General features: G+C 59.2%; 1 protein-coding gene across 2 annotated transcripts in view; it reads right to left on the bottom strand.

Moving 5' to 3' along the window:
• CACNA2D2 (calcium voltage-gated channel auxiliary subunit alpha2delta 2) overlaps positions 1–15,033 on the bottom strand; it is a 209,029-nt gene that overhangs the window by 6,895 nt on the left and 187,101 nt on the right. The window contains exons 7-24 of one of the 2 annotated variants that reach the window (XM_088061671.1): positions 13,013–13,144; positions 12,759–12,816; positions 10,619–10,669; positions 10,360–10,459; positions 9,614–9,772; positions 9,047–9,154; positions 8,391–8,469; positions 8,189–8,238; positions 7,237–7,326; positions 6,829–6,897; positions 6,345–6,419; positions 5,803–5,877; positions 5,558–5,629; positions 5,195–5,266; positions 4,959–5,020; positions 3,835–3,911; positions 2,609–2,629; positions 238–298 (exon numbers count right to left, since the gene is read on the bottom strand). In XM_088061671.1, coding sequence (XP_087917797.1) covers positions 238–298; positions 2,609–2,629; positions 3,835–3,911; positions 4,959–5,020; positions 5,195–5,266; positions 5,558–5,629; positions 5,803–5,877; positions 6,345–6,419; positions 6,829–6,897; positions 7,237–7,326; positions 8,189–8,238; positions 8,391–8,469; positions 9,047–9,154; positions 9,614–9,772; positions 10,360–10,459; positions 10,619–10,669; positions 12,759–12,816; positions 13,013–13,144 — 1,411 coding nt within the window. The remainder of the gene's footprint in view (positions 1–237; positions 299–2,608; positions 2,630–3,834; positions 3,912–4,958; positions 5,021–5,194; positions 5,267–5,557; positions 5,630–5,802; positions 5,878–6,344; positions 6,420–6,828; positions 6,898–7,236; positions 7,327–8,188; positions 8,239–8,390; positions 8,470–9,046; positions 9,155–9,613; positions 9,773–10,359; positions 10,460–10,618; positions 10,670–12,758; positions 12,817–13,012; positions 13,145–15,033) is intronic. The other variant, XM_005522184.3, reaches the window with a different exon arrangement.

The raw sequence follows: 15,033 nt of genomic DNA, 5'->3' as shown, positions 1-15,033 counted from the left end.
ATATGCACGCGCAGAGGTCGGGCTGCACCGGGTGCATATATACCGTGCTGGATGTAACCGGGTGGCGCAGCGGGGCCGGGGTCCCGGCGGCAGCCCCGCGGCCGAGCGGGCACACGACACACACAGCCACAGGGCACGGGGAGCGGGGACAAGGCACGATGAGGATGGGGGCGATGGTGGGGTCGGCAGCGGGGCCGGGGCGGATGCACACCTCGGCAAGCGCACACGCAAAGCTACCTGGGAGCAATGAACACATGTCCCTCCGACTCAAAGCTGTTGGGCAGCAGGTATTCAAAATCTGCAACAGAAAGGGAAGGTTATCCGGCGGGGAGCGGGGCGCCGCGGGCCAGGAGGGAGAGAGACGGACAGAGAGAGAGAGAGAGAGAGAGAGGGGAGGGAACAAAAAAAAAAAGAGAAAAAAAAAGAGAAAAAGGCATTTGCTGCTCTTGGTAACAAGAGAGGAAGGAAAAGGCCGTTCTGCTGTTGCTGGCACCGCACGGAAAGGAAGGTTAGAGCCAAATCAGGAGAGGTTTGCCCATCTCGGCTCGAATTTGCTCGGTCGCGGCTGAAGGCGCGCGGGTGCGTACGCGCGGCCGGTACGCAGGGACACACAGACACACACACATATATATATATGTGCGCACATGTATATATATATATGCATGTTCGGGAGGGCGGGGGGACGTCTCTCTCTCGGGGGACGGGTGGTGGGCGAGGGCAGGGAACCACATGCTGCGCTCCTGGCCGGAGGAGGATCACCAGAACACTCGGTTGTCGGGAGAAAAAAAAATAAATAAAGGGAGTTTTCAGGCATCAACATGGCCAGAGGGGAACCTTGCCGAGGACAGTCCAACCAGAGGCTCCCGCGCTGCTGCAGGGCCGTGCAATGCGCTGACGGGCTCCGCTGCCGGGCACCGGTGCCCCCTCCCTCTCCGGGGCGGTGGTACCCCAGTGGGGACGGGGATCCGCGCTCGCCCGCCAGCGCACCCTGCTTTAACAGGGGGGCGCAGCCCAGTAGCTTTGGGGTGTCTCTGGGAATGCCCCCGGCAGAAGAGACAGAGGATGCAGAGCTCGGCTCGCAGGGGCGAGCTGGGTTAGGGGGTGCGTGGAGGGGTGCTATGGGACACCCCTGGGACAACATCTCCCCCCACGAAGGGCACCGCCACCCCCTTGCCCTCCCGCCAGCTCCTGGTGCATTGCACGGCACAGCCAGAGGTTGGACTGTTGCTCTCTGAGGGCTGGAGGCAGGGGCTGGGTACAAGCCGATGAGAGGAAGAAGAGGAGGAGGAGAGGAGTACAAAACACTCGTAACTTGGTCCATCAGCATTGCCATCACAGGGGCGCTGGGAGGAGGCAACTCAAGGCTGATAGAACAGGGCTGAGGGTGACACTTCCACCTCCCCACTGTCCTGCCCGCCTGGCCCTGGCCCCCATGGCCCCTCCTGGGCTGCAGTCCCCCCCAGGCGTTTCCCTGCCTGTGCCAGGGAGGGGGTGCTGCCGGGCAGGCTGCTGGTGGGTGCCGTGTGCGGGGCCCGTGTGGGATGGAGAGCGGTGGCAGGTCCCATGGTGACCGTGTGTGCCGGGTGGCCCCTGGCCCACTGCGGGACTGTGCGGGAGCTGTGGGTCAGGAGGCCCCTCTGACATTGAGGGAATGTGGGCCAAATCCTGTATCACATGGCTGATGTCCTGCTCCACTGCAGGGGGAGACCGGCTCCGGCACCTCCGCCTGCCTCGGTGGGACTTTGGGCTCAAACTCGGCTGCTCCCAGGGGCACAGGTGGCAGCAGGACACCGTACCTTCAGCGGTACAGTACTCTGTACCATGCCATGCTGGTCCCCAGGGCAAGGGGGACGGCCACCGAGCCGCTGTGGGGGCAGGCAGTGTGGCACCCCTGGGCTCAGCCATCCCGCGTGCCCCTGGGGCCAGGCTCGCCGTCACCTGTGCAGCTGGGAGGCACCGCCCCAGGTGGTCCCATCCCATCTCTGCAGAGGGTTCCTGCTTGTCGGCTTTCCCCAAAAAGCCGGTCCCAGAGGCTGATGGCAGTGGTGGATTGGGCCCCCCACCTGCCCTCCATCCCTGCCACCTTTGGGCGCCCACCCCACAGGTCCCCGCTCCCTGCACAGCCCTATCCCTTTCAGGTTGAGTTGTCTTGGGGAGGAGGAAGCAGAGGAGCCAGGAGAAGGGGAGAAGGAGTTGGAGGAGACGAGCGGGAGAAGAGGAGCGAGAAGGGGCAGCGCTGGGGAGGAAGAGCAGGGCATCCAACTAGCTACAAAAAACCTCGTGGATCGAAAACGGCAGTTTCATACGAGATCGGCTCTTGAACGATATCGAACCAGGTTTGGGAGTGATGCACAGGGAGGGAGTGGGGATTTTCGTGACAAAGCTCTCATGAACAGAACAAGACATGTTGCTTTCAAATAAAGGGGGAACTGGAGGAAAGGAGGAGGAAGAGGAGAAGGAGAAGGGAGGAAGGGCGAGTTGGTGGCGGTTTGCAGGTTTGGCGTGGCAAACGGGCAGGGAGATGGGCAAGCAGGGGGCTGGGGGGGACTGGACACGGGGCAGGGGACGGGGTGGTGAAGGTGAGTGGTCTGAGACTGAAAATACTTGCCCTTCATTTTGATGTTTGGTACTGTGTGAATCCACCATAGAGAGAAAGCAAGAAAAACAACAAACAAAAAACAACAAACAAAAAAAAAAGGGGTTGGGTGGAAAGGGGGAAGGGGGGCACAAACAATATTTTATTCAATCGACGTTTGAATAAAAATATTGTGTATTATAATCATACCAAAAGGAAACCTCTTGCAAAAAACGACATGAAGAAAAGAAAACAAAAGAAAAACCCAGTAACAAAAGGAAAAGAAAAGGCCACGGTGAAATAAGAACAAAAAAATGCAAAGATATAACTAGAGAAATATATAGATATATATTCAATACTCCAAAGGAAAATGAGAATCAGTAGCAAACAGTTGCAACAGTCTTGATATCAAAATGTCCTCACTGAGTCAGGGTGCATGCACGGCACGGTGGGCAGAGCCGGGGAGGACAGGAAGATCCCCCCTCCCGGGGATGGGGACAGCCTGGCCTCGTCCCCACAGGGACACAGGGCTCCTGCCCATGGATGGAGGGGCTGGCAGGGGCTGGATCCGGAGCAGGGCTGAGGTCAGGCCACCAGGGTGGCCGAGGGCGAGAAACAGGGGGAACCGGAGGGGAGAGGGGAAGGGTCCAGTTCTCCCATGGGGGAGAGGGTCCCTGGGAGCAGCGTGGACCTGAGGTGGGGAAGAGGCTTGGGGGTCAGGGGAAAGAGAAAGAGAGAGAAAGGGGGCCAGGCTAACACACACGTACACAGATTATTTCCAAACAAAAATCGAAACCAACCGAAACCAAACTCATAAAAAGAATAAATGGCTTAAACCGAAATGAAAGTATCGTAATAAACCAAAGGAAATTAAAGAGATCCATGCAAACTTCCCCAGGCTCACAAATTAACTGGCTGCTACAGCGCCATCCCTTGTCCCCAGGAGGCAAACAGGCAGCACCTCCCTGCCTGCGCTGGCAGCGCCTGCCTGCAGCCCCGGGCTGGGGTTTTGGGGTGCAGAGCATAAGGATCAAACCCCGGCCCCCCGGGCACCCCAGGCAGGCAGCTCGCTTTCCCTGTGTGCTCACCTCTACTCACGCCTCTCTTAGCTTTAGTTTTTCTCTTTGTTTTGCCTCTCACAGTGATCCCTATGACTTTTCTCAAGCCTTTGCTTTGTGTTTCTCCCCCCGACAGCCATGGGCTGGCATGGGGTGAGGAGGAGTGCGAGAGGGCGGCAGGGAGAGACAGGGGCTACTTACACTTCACTTGCAGGATCTGGTCGCTGAGGTTGGCCTGGATGTAGTAGGTACTGTAAGGAGGCAGAACCAGCCCCAGGCTGTGGAGAGGGAGAGCAGACACCTGGTGTAAGGCTTTACACCCTCCTAGGATCCTTGGCCAGCTCCCAGTCTCTGCCTGGCACCTGCTGGCAGCAGCTTGACCCAGGCAATGGCAGGCAGCAGCCCCACTGCCCTCCTGCACAGCCTGCTGCTTCCTTCTCTCCAGGAACTGCAGCCAGCGCTGTCCTGAGGCATCCAGAGTCATCCCCAGAGCACCCAGGGTCATCCCGGGGTATCCAGGGGCATGCCCAGAGCACCCAGCGCTGTCCTGAGGGCACCCATGGCTGCAGAAGTTGGCACATCTGCCTAGCCAGGGCTGAAATGGGCAAGATGTTCCAGCCCATGTTACACCTGCACCAGAGCCACTGGGATCTGGGCTTCCTCCCTAAACCACCCTGTCTGTGCTGGCAGCACCAGCATGGGACTGCAGTGGGGACACCTGGCAGTGCTGGGTTTCTTGCCAGCCCCTCCTGAGCTGGGTGGTGAGGAGGAGGGCACACTGGGCAACAGGGGCCCACATGGCTCCTGCCAGAATGAAGGCAGTGTGAGTTGAGAAATGACGATGTCAGGGTCATCCTTACACATCTGCTGGTCCAAACTGGTGCAAACTGGGTGATAAATGCAGAACTTTGCTCTCCTCTGGCTCTAAAGACACTGCCTGTGCTGCAGGGTGGACACATGTCGCTGTCACCCACCCTAGAGCAGGCAGGGACCTGCATGAACTCCTGGCTGGGCAGACAGAGGGTGGCAGGGGTGTCACTTGTCTGGCCCCTTGCACACCAGCCCTGCAGCCTGTCTGGAGTCCTGGGGACTGTGTCCAAGCTCTACAGTGCCTAACACTGTCAGGCAGCCCTTTCAGGAGTGCCCTTCAGCACATCACTGCCTGTGTGCAATCATGTGATAGTGCATTTGCAGCCTCCCAGCCCGTGGGACACCTCCTGGTGGCCTCGGGGGCTTTGGGAGCTGCAGGCACAAGCCCCCAGCCCTGTGCTGCTGTGGGTCCAGCCAGTGCAGGGCAGTCTGGGTGCACTGGCAGTGACACTCACCTGTAGTTGGTGCTTTTGATGGGAGCCCACGTGTAGGTCCGGAACACCTCGTCGATGTATTGCTGTGGGTCAGAGGGAGCCAGTCAGGCCTGGGTGCTGTCAGGACTCTGCTGGCACGGTGCCACAGGGCCCTGGCTCCCAGCCCAGTGCCACACAGCCCCTCATCCCCACTGCTGCTTCTGGATCCTCAGCATAGTGACAGTTTCAGCTGTGACTCCCTTCCCCTGCAGTGTTACCTCATCCAGGGACTTGATGAGGGTCTTGATGAACCTCTGTCCGTCATTCCCATCAATCATGCTTCTCCGGATCTGCAGGACACAGAGGAGGCAACTGAGGGCCACAGAGCTCGGCCATACACTTATGGGCACCCATCCCACTGGGGTGGCACTGGGGACCCATGGGGTGCAGGGTTAGCAGCCCGGGGAGGTTCATCATGCTGGCACCCAGGGGACAGTCACCCAGCTCCTGTCCCCACTGTGGCTCCAGGGCAGCTGTGCCAGGACCCTGAGGATGAGACTCTCCGCAGGGCAGGCTGGAGGGGCTGAGTGCCCTTTGCAACTGGAGATGAGGGGGCCAGCCTGTGCACCTGGTCTGCTCACCTCCTCCTTGTTTTCATCCTCCAGCTCAGCATCCAGGAAGTCCAGCGTCACCGGCTCACGGAAATTGATGATCTGCAGGAATAAAGGGAGAGCCAGGGCAGGGCTCAGGGCTCCGGCAGCTGCTGCTGAGTCCAGACTAACTCATCACAAACCCCACAGTTAAGTCCTAAAGGCCCTGGGAAGCCATGTGTCCCTCAGGGCCTGGCCAATCCCCACAGCTGGTGCCCCTTTGGGCCCCTCCTCACCTGGGGCTGCAGGTTGGGGTGCAGCAGGACGTAGCCGTTCAGGTCAATGGCGAAGACGTAGCCGTTGGCCCCCAGCTGCAGGAGAAGGGGTGAGGCTGACCAGGTGGTTCTGTGGCATGACACACTGTGCTGGTGTGATCACCCTCACCTCTGCAGGCAGAGCTCACCCCACATCACCCCTAGGGCTCAGCCCATTCTATCCATCTACTTCTGTTCTCAGGACATGCGATCTCCCACTCCTGGGGTGAGAGTCTGGCTCTGGATTTGTCCCACTGCTCCTTTCCACAGGCCTATAAAGTTTATTTCCTGCTGACCCTACAAGGGTTTTGGCTCTGCTCTGGGTCCTGGAGCGTTAAGCAGCTTTGCTCCCTGCTCTCCTGCCTGTCCCAGTCCCTGCCTGCACCTATAGCTCCTGCTAGGTGCCAGTGCTGCTGGAGGTGCTTTGGAGTGCTGGGGCACAGCTTGGGGCTCCCACCAGAGGGGTTCCACACCAGCATCAGGCAGTGCAGGGCAGGGACAGAGGGAATGGGGCCCCCACGCACGTTGTAACGCGGCGTCAGCCTCTTGATGTCATTGAGAGCCACATCGATCCCCATCACGCCCAGGATGAGCTGGTTCTGGAAGGAAATGCAGGGAGGGACGTGGATGGGAGCAGGGCTGTCACCTGCCACCATCAGCCTGGGGACAGGGAAACAGCAGGATGGACCTCTTCTCCCTTTAGGGATGTGTGGATCAGATTTGGATACTGCAGGGGCACAGGGTGAGATGTACCAGCCCCATGGGACCCTGCACCCCCAGGGACTTGCAGCTGTTAGCTGTCCCCATTGAACTGTGAGAGCTAGCCAAGGTAATTTTGGGTCCTGGGGATGGCAGTCACCCCTGGTGTCACTGCAGGGCAGTGGTGCAGAGCAGGCAGCCCCCCAGGGGTACCAGTGTGCCCCCTGCAGCCAGGGCACCTTCCCCACCCCACAGTGGCCCCACACCAGGGCTCCCAGTGCAGCCAGGGCAGGGGCAGCAGTCTCCTACCTTCCTGTCACTGCTGTCCTCCGTCAGGTTGAACACTGGCAGCGTTCCTGTCACCACCAGGCCCAGCCCCTGCACAAACACAGAATTATATGCCATGGCCCCTCACTGGCCCCAGAACCCAGGGCTGGGGGTGGCCAGCAGAGGGGGGTTACTCCCCTAACGAGGGAGATGGTGCATGTCCTGTGCAGGACCCTGGGGCCAGTGTCCCCATCACCTGCACCCTGGAGTTCTGTGGGACTCCGGGGTCAGTGTCCCCAGGTGCACTCTGGGCCTGTGCAAGACCCCGGGGCTGGAGTCCCCACCCACATACGCCTTGGGGCTGCAGGGAGCCCCCACCTGCACCTGGGGCTGTGTGGGACCCTGGGGTTGGGGGTCCCTCCCTGCACCCCAGAGCTGGGGTGTCCTTACCAGGGCATCCTGGTAGACATTGGTCCACTGAACCTGCTTGGCTCGGTTCCCAGCCAGAACCATGGGTCTGCCCAGCACATCCAGGTACTCCTGAAGGGACACACGACATGGGAAAGGACAATGTAGGAGCCAGATGTCTCCTTGCTCCAGCCTGGTGACACCCTTGTCCCTAAGCACACCCCAGGATTATTAAGGGGCTGAGGGCCCCATCTGCAGGCTGAGCTGGGGAGGCTTGGCAGGCACCAAACCTGGGGGGACTGGCTCCAGCTGGGACCCCGACAGGCCCACTAAGATGCAAACAGGGTTCTGCTCACCACTGGCCATGCACAGGCAGGGCAGGGGCTCCCCAGGCAGCACCAGCCAGAGCCCCCCAGCCATTCCCGGGGCTAGGGCTGCTCCATCATCCCTGGACAATGTCACTACAGTCTCTGGCTGCCATCTTCTCCTGGGACAGGTTTCCCTTTTCCTGTCTCATCTTGCCAAGGAAGATCTCTGGGCAAGGAGGCAGTCCCCGTGCCACAATGCCAGCCCTGCCCTGAGGGGAGCTCTGGGACCCTTTATCACCTGTCCTCATGGCATCTTGTGTACATCCCATAAAGAAAAGGGGCAGAAAAGAGGCAGTGAGAAGAGGTGTGGGGCAGAGACCGCCTCTGTGGGGCTTGGCCCTGCCCATGCTCACTCCCTGCCTACTCTCAGCTCTGCTCTGTGCTGATTAACACCTGATGTTTCATAATTAGTCACTCAAAAGGCAGCAGGTCCGTGGGGAGCTGCAGAAGATGAATTACTTATTTCAATAGCACAGGGCCTGGCTGAGGGCTCAGCTCGGCTCTCCAGCTTGCTGCCACACTCACTGCCAGCCTGTGGGCTCTCCCCAGTGGGGCTGGGGCTGCCTGAACTCGGCCCTGGGCAGGGCAGCCCACGAGGGCTCTGCCTGCCTGGCTCCCGGCTGTACCTGTGTGTTGATGCGGATGGCGCCGATGGAGGGGATTTCGAAGTAGTAACCTTGGAAAAGAAAGAGAAAGGCAGCTGGAGATCCAGCTGTCCAGCAGTCTGGCTGTCCTGCTGCCCATCCCTCCAGGGCTGCAGCCAGTGCTTTGCTGGTAGTGGCACTGGAGGGGTGAGCACCATGCCTGCTGGGTGCCAGCCCCACTCACCTTTGTTGGCGCAGGCCATCCACTGCAGCGGGGTCACGTCGTAGTTGTGCTGCCCCACCGAGAAGGTGAAGACCCGCACCTGTGGCAGAGCGTGCACTGAGGGCCATCCACTGGGCACCCTTGTTTTCCACACCCAGTGCTCCCAGCTGATGACAGCCTCCCCGGGGACAGTGTGGCATTGCCTGCCATGGCCCACAGAGTGAGTGCAAGTGGGCAGAAGACTCCTGCAAGTGCTGGCTGTGCTGGCAGCAAGGGAGCCCCTGTCCCTTTGCCTGGCCCCATCCAGTTCTGCCTCCAGCATCACTGTGTTGGCTCAAGCTACCTACCTCAGTGGTCCTTGGTCTGGGACAAGTGCTTGCTAGCAGCCCTGTCCCCATGCTTGGGATGTGCTCTCCTCAGGACCAGCATTCAGGGAGTGCACCAGCCCCATTCCCTCCCCAGCACCCCACAGTGTGCCTGGTCCCACACCTCCTTCACAGGAAGGTGGGAGCCAGCTACAAACCCATTAGCAGAGCAGTGGCTCCATGCAGGAGCAGGCTGCTGGGGAAGGAGGATGCTGAGGAGGCAAATGGAGCAGAAACCAGCAGTGGAGCTGGAGCAGCCATTTTCCTCCGTGGTGAGCAGCCCCAGCCCAGCAGAGACCCACAGCCTCTCACCGTCTTATTGGGCCAGTTGTACTTCTCAAAGACATCTTGCACTCGGTCCTCACCGCCGTCCGTGAACATCATGATCATCTTGTTGCAGTTGGCACGTGTGATGTTGGACTGTGGGGCAGACACAGCACCTGAGGCCACACCTGGAGCCAGCAGTGCTGGGCACGTGGCTGGATGCAGCCAGGAGGGCTGGCCCCACCCCATCTCTTTTCCCAACCCACTTCTCTGGGACAAGGGTGACCAGGGTGAATGGGCAGGAGGGACACTGACAGCTGGGGAATGAAGTTGTGGCTAATGCCACTCAGCACCTAATAGCACCATTCATCTTTATTTCGCCTCTGGCACACTGTCTGGTTGGGTCTGGCCCCTCTACCCAGTCCTGCTAACTTTTAATAACCCAGAGGGGAGCAGCATCAGCAAACCTTGGCTGCAGCATGCCTGGAGGTGGGATGTCTCCCCCTCCTTGAGAAGGAGCACAAGGAGCCCTCAGCACAGGGCAGCAGCCACATGCTCGGAGCTGTCCCCAGCACCCACAGGTGCACCCTGCCCCCAGCCCAGCCCCCAGCTCACATTCTGCAGCTGGTCGAAGGCGTACTCAAAGCCAGCCTTGTAGTCTGTTGTGCCCTTGGCCACCATCCCCTGCACGTCCTCCTTGAACACCTTCTTGTTCCGGATGTTGGCCTGCACCAGGTGCTTGAAGCACGACACCGGCTTTGCCTTTTCATTGAACTGGGAGGTGAAATGGAGGGAGTGGATCAGTGAAAGGGGACAGGGCAGACACCACATCACACTCATCACACTCATCTCTCATGGGCAGCAGGTGACCCAAATGTGTCCCACATCCCAGGGAGGGCTGATGCTGAGGCTGAAGCTTGGCTTGGGACAAATCCAGCAGTGACTGCGTGGTGTAGGTGCTGCCACTGGGTGCTGGCAGTGAAGGGTTCACCTGCACCCTCACTTGTGCAGGACCCCAGCTTGTGCAAGCAGCCGTGCTGTGCTGTTCTGTGCCGTCATCAGGAGCAGGTGCTGCCTCTCAATTACGGCTTCATTTACTGGCAATGGGGCCCATTCATTAGGGGAGCAGCGATCCAGCTAACAGAGCCAGGCCAGACACCTTAATTAGTGCTGGCTTGCTGGTGGCCAGACAGGGGAGGGCTGGCAGGGGTGGGGCCCCCAGCACCCCACAGATGCTGTGGCATGGCCACCGTGCTGTGTGAGGTCACGAGCTGGTGACATAGCCATGGAAAGGGTTCCTGTGCTGGGGAGCTGGGAGGTGCCTGGGGACACAGCCCTTTTGCTTGCCCCTTGGCACTCACCGAGGCCACATTGACATAGTCATCATCTGAGAGGGTGTCCAGCATCTCATAGACCGAGGTCTTCATCAGCTTGAGGGTGAGGCCGCTCACACTGCCACTCCTGCAGGAGACAGGGGTGCTGGGGGCTTGGTAGCGAGGGAGCACAGGGCTCTGCTGTTCCACACAGCTTCCCTGCAGCCACTGGTGGGACAGCGGCACCTTGGTGAGCTGTGTCACCATCCTGGCCTAAGGCCAGCCATGGCCCCCACCGTGTACTCACACGTCCACAATGATGACCATGTCCTTTGGGGAGGAGGCACCTTGGATGTACCTGTGGGGTACAGAGTGGGGTCAGCAGGGTTGACTCATTTCAGGGGGGACCCTGACTGCTGGGTGCAGTCCAAGAGTGAAGCCCTGCCAGGGCACAGGGACTGGGGAACTGTGCTGGGAGCCCTGGGCACCCAGGGCTGTGCTGACCCCATGGCAAGGAGCAGGGATGAGGTGGCTGTGGGCAGGTGGAGGTGAGGACGTGGCTCCCGTGGCACAGCACAGCAGACGGCCAGCAGACGGCACAGCGACTGCCGCTCTGCACCGTGTCAGCCTAATGAGCTCTAAATGCTAAACTCTTCCATCATCACAGGCCCTTTCCTGCGTGCTGATTATGCTGACACACACATCCATATTAAGATGCTATTTACCCCCCTGGTAGCTTCAAAGGCCAGGCTGATTAGGTTATTTTTAGCTACGAGGAGGAAAAATAATAACACTACGTAAATCTTCCCCACCGAAAACAATTAGGGAACCCTTCCTCACCCCTTGAAGCAGCCAGTCCTATTCCCAGCCCTGCTGTGTCATCCTGTGTGGGAGGGGGTGGCACAGTGCTTAGCACCCATCCCATTGCAGACATAGCCAGGCACAGCCCCACCTCACCATCCCATTGATTGAGGCCTGATCCTGCCCTGGCTGAAGGCCAAGGGAACCTCATTATTGGCTCGATGAGGATCAGGCCTTGTGTGAATTAATTAGTGTGTTATTAGTATCAATTACTCACCACTACTGGGGAAGGGGCATGCTCCGATTGTCAATCCCAGGGCCTGATGTTCCCTAATTACAAGTGATTACCCGGGTGGGATGCAGGATGCTGGCACACCGGGCCCTCCTGACAAGGGTGCAGCATCCCCCAGCACCTTCCTCTAGTGCTGGAGTGCAGGACAGGCAGCTGTCCATCCTGCCGGCAGGAGAGCAGCTCCTGGAGCCTGCCCTGCTCCTGGGGCTGGGCTGCTGGTGCAGCACGGAGCCCAGCTAAGATGCTGCCCATAATGGGTTGTGGCAGCACATCCATCTCTGGCTGCCCGGCTCAGATGAATACTCTGGGCTCGGCAGGAGACGGCTGTGGCTAATGGGGCCATTCATCAGGGGAGGGGAAGGCGGGCGAGTGGTGCCGTGGCTGTGGCCAGGATGGTGGCCCTGCAGCAGCTCAGGCTGTGTCCTGCATGGACCCCAGCCTGAGAGCAGGAGAAGGCCCCAAAGGGGGTTCCCCCAGGTGTGCTGTCCCCCAGCATGAAGGGTGCTGCTCTCCTCCATGGCTGGGTGGACAGACAGGTTGCCACCCTGGCTAGTGGGCAGAGAGCTGGGCTAGCTGGGCTCAGTAGCCCCCATACACATCAGCAGCCCCTATCCCAAAATAGCCTTCCAGTCCCTGCTCTGCAATAACCTGCACACACACCCCAGCAGGGAACAGTTAATAATTAATGTGGAGTAATCAAAGACAATTAACCATAGTAGCAGGGCCATTAATTTTCTGACAAGGAGAAGGGACAGCTCCTGATGTGGGCAGGGGGATGATCCTTTGGGATACAGGGCTCCCTGAACAGGTGCCAGAGGCCTGTGCCCACTCTCCTCTCCATGACTGCAGTTTTAGGCAGCAAATGTGGGCAGGATGGGGCTGTCACTCCCCCAGCTCCAGCTGATAACCACCACTGCCACAGCAGCACCTCCAGCTGAGCTAAGGGGAGCCCATTCAATCCCACCTCACTTGGTGTGGGCTAAATGGCTGCTCAGCTATCACTGAGCCACAGCCTGGTGCTGCCTGCCTATTTCTCTCCCCATCCTCCCAGCTCATGGTTTCCAAGCTAGTTGTTATCTCATTTGGATGGAAATGCTGGCCAGGACAGAGTGCCAGCAGCCATGGCTATGGTGAGGGGGCACAGGGTTCCCTCCACACTTTCATCTGCACCCAAGGATTTATCTCTCCATCCTGCTCTGCTTTCCCAGGGAGAAGGAAGAAGAGCCAAGTTCTGCAGCTCAGGTGCCCCTGCCCGTGTTACGGTGTCCCTTTGGCAGTGCCACAATGAAATGAAAAGGGGAGGGAGCTGATTGTTCCCAGCCAGGACTCTCCTCCCCACCCAGCACCCCCTTACCAGGGCCGCCGGCGCACGTCATAGAGGTCGATCTTATTGGGGGCTCTCCATGGGGTGGCTGTGGGGAGAAGGCAGGTAGTGAGCAAGGCTGTCCTGGGGTGGGGGACACGGGGGCAGGGCAGAGAGATGCCCAGGGCTGAGGAAGCAGCAGGCTCAGGTGGGGAGCTCACAGCAGTGGGTTCTGGCACAGTACAGTTACATGTGTCACACTTGTCCTTGGTCACAGCCCCTCTGTGCCACAACCTGCCACGCACCGGGGTAGTAGCGGGTGACGCCGGTGGCGCTGCCGAAGACCTGCCAGAGCAGGGAGGGATCCTCCTTCCGGTTCTCGATGAACACATCCTCCAGTGCCTGTGTCCAGTTCAGCTCGTTGAGGATGACAGTGGCTGCAGGACACGGACACAGGGGTGGGTGGAGGGAGCAGTGGAACTGGGGCTGAGGGGTGATGGGGACTGCGGTGTCCCCAAAACGATGGCAGGGAGGGAGAGGTGTGTCCCCTCTGCCCTTTCCCAAGAAGAAGCCCATAGGGGCTTTCCAGCTTCTCCTACATCCCCTTGACCCCCTCACTTCCACAGAGATCCATCACCACCCTGCTGTCCCTTGTCCCTAGAGAAATGAGCCATGCTTCAGAGCTCCCCAGAGTGCTCACTGTCCCCATCTGCTCTGGGGCAGACACAGCCATCACTGGGGACAGCTGGCGTCCCATCTCATCTCCTTCCCAGCAAAACTCCCCGTGCAAGCCTCACTCCCTGGGGACAGCCACCAGCTGGGAAACCCAAGGCTTGTGTCCCCACAGGCCACGTGGAGCCTCTCAGGCCCACTCTGCATTCCCACTGGCCCTGCACCTGACACAAAAGCAATTAAGATGCCAGCAAATAGCAGTTTTAAATTATTCAGCTATTAAAGCAAAAGATAAGCTGCTGGCAGCCCAGCCTGTGATTAATCAAGGACAGGCTGGCAGAGCGAGGGGGGCCCAGCGTGGTGTGGCAGGTATGGAGCTGGCCAGCTGGCAGAGGGCTGGGATGGCACCTCCCTGTGCTCACAGAGGGATCCCACAATGCCCACTGGTGCTGGGCTGCTCCAGGACTGCAGCATGGAGGAGTCAGTGGTGGCTGCCAGTGCAGGAACAAAGAGCCAGCAGCACCTTGAGACCAGGCACTGATTCCTCCTGGGGGACCCTCAGTCTTTTTTGGGGTGCAAGAAATCTCAGGAGCACCCCATTTCTTTGGCGTTGGGAAAAACAACCCAACGTGGTGCTGCAGGGGGGCCAGTGTGCATTTGAGGAGTATATTTAGCTCTCCTAAGCCTTCCTCCCACACGTGTCCCTTCTGGAAACACCGTCATCACCTGTTCAAGTCTTCACTGTGGTCCCAAGGCACTGGCAGGATGTGGGTAGGTTTCACCCAGGATGAATCCTGGAACCCTCTATCCCAGCATGACTGCTGAAGAATTGTCCTTCCCTCCGGCAGCCATGCCTTCAAACCATAATTTACTTTATCCATATCTCCCCAGCCATTCCTCAGTGCTGTGCCCACACACAGTGCTGTTATCTGCACTTAGGATGATTTCTTGCTTGGCTCTGACACAGGATGTGGTTTTCCCCAGGAGAAGTGGCTATGAGCTGGCTGCCAGGCTGCTGCCTGCCTGGAGCAGCTCTGGGCAGTGCTGCCAGCCTCAGCTGGGCATCGGGCTGGGCCCTGACACATCCATGATCTCCCTTGGCAGCACCTACACACCCAAACCCTCGGGGCCCATCAGCCACACCAGCTGCTTGTACTGAATGCAACTCACGTTGTCCCTGCGCCCAAACACAGCCCTTAAATTATCTCTGAGTGTGAATGCAGCCCCCATGTCATCCCTGTGAACAAATACAGATCCTACACTATCACCATGTGCGGAGTGATGGAGCTGTGTCCATGGTTGGGATGGCTCCTGTTCCTCTCAGTCGAGGCCAGAGCTACCAGCCCCACTGGTGACATCCCTGTCCCCATCTGGTCCCTGTCCCCATCACAGTAAGCCCAGCCCCGCCCTGCCCGAGAGCGATTGCATATTTAATTAAAAATGTCACAGTAAATAAAACACATATAGGATGTAATTTGTGTGTGTAGCGAGGGGTGACGGCGGCGGGCGTCACCGCAGGGTTTAATTAGCGTGCCAGGCAGCGATAGAGCCTCTCCGCCGGTCCCAGCGGGACACGCTCCCACCCCAGCGTGCGGGGACTCGCCACGCACACTGCTGTCCCCAGCAGCACAGGGTGGCCGAGTGCCCTCACCCC

This window comes from Pseudopodoces humilis, chromosome 13 (assembly GCF_049639895.1).
Source record: "Pseudopodoces humilis isolate 2021_Gansu_Grassland_sample_001 chromosome 13, ASM4963989v1, whole genome shotgun sequence".
Classification (NCBI taxonomy): Eukaryota; Metazoa; Chordata; class Aves; order Passeriformes; family Paridae; genus Pseudopodoces; species Pseudopodoces humilis.
This window is presented reverse-complemented; position numbering and strand designations above follow the sequence as displayed.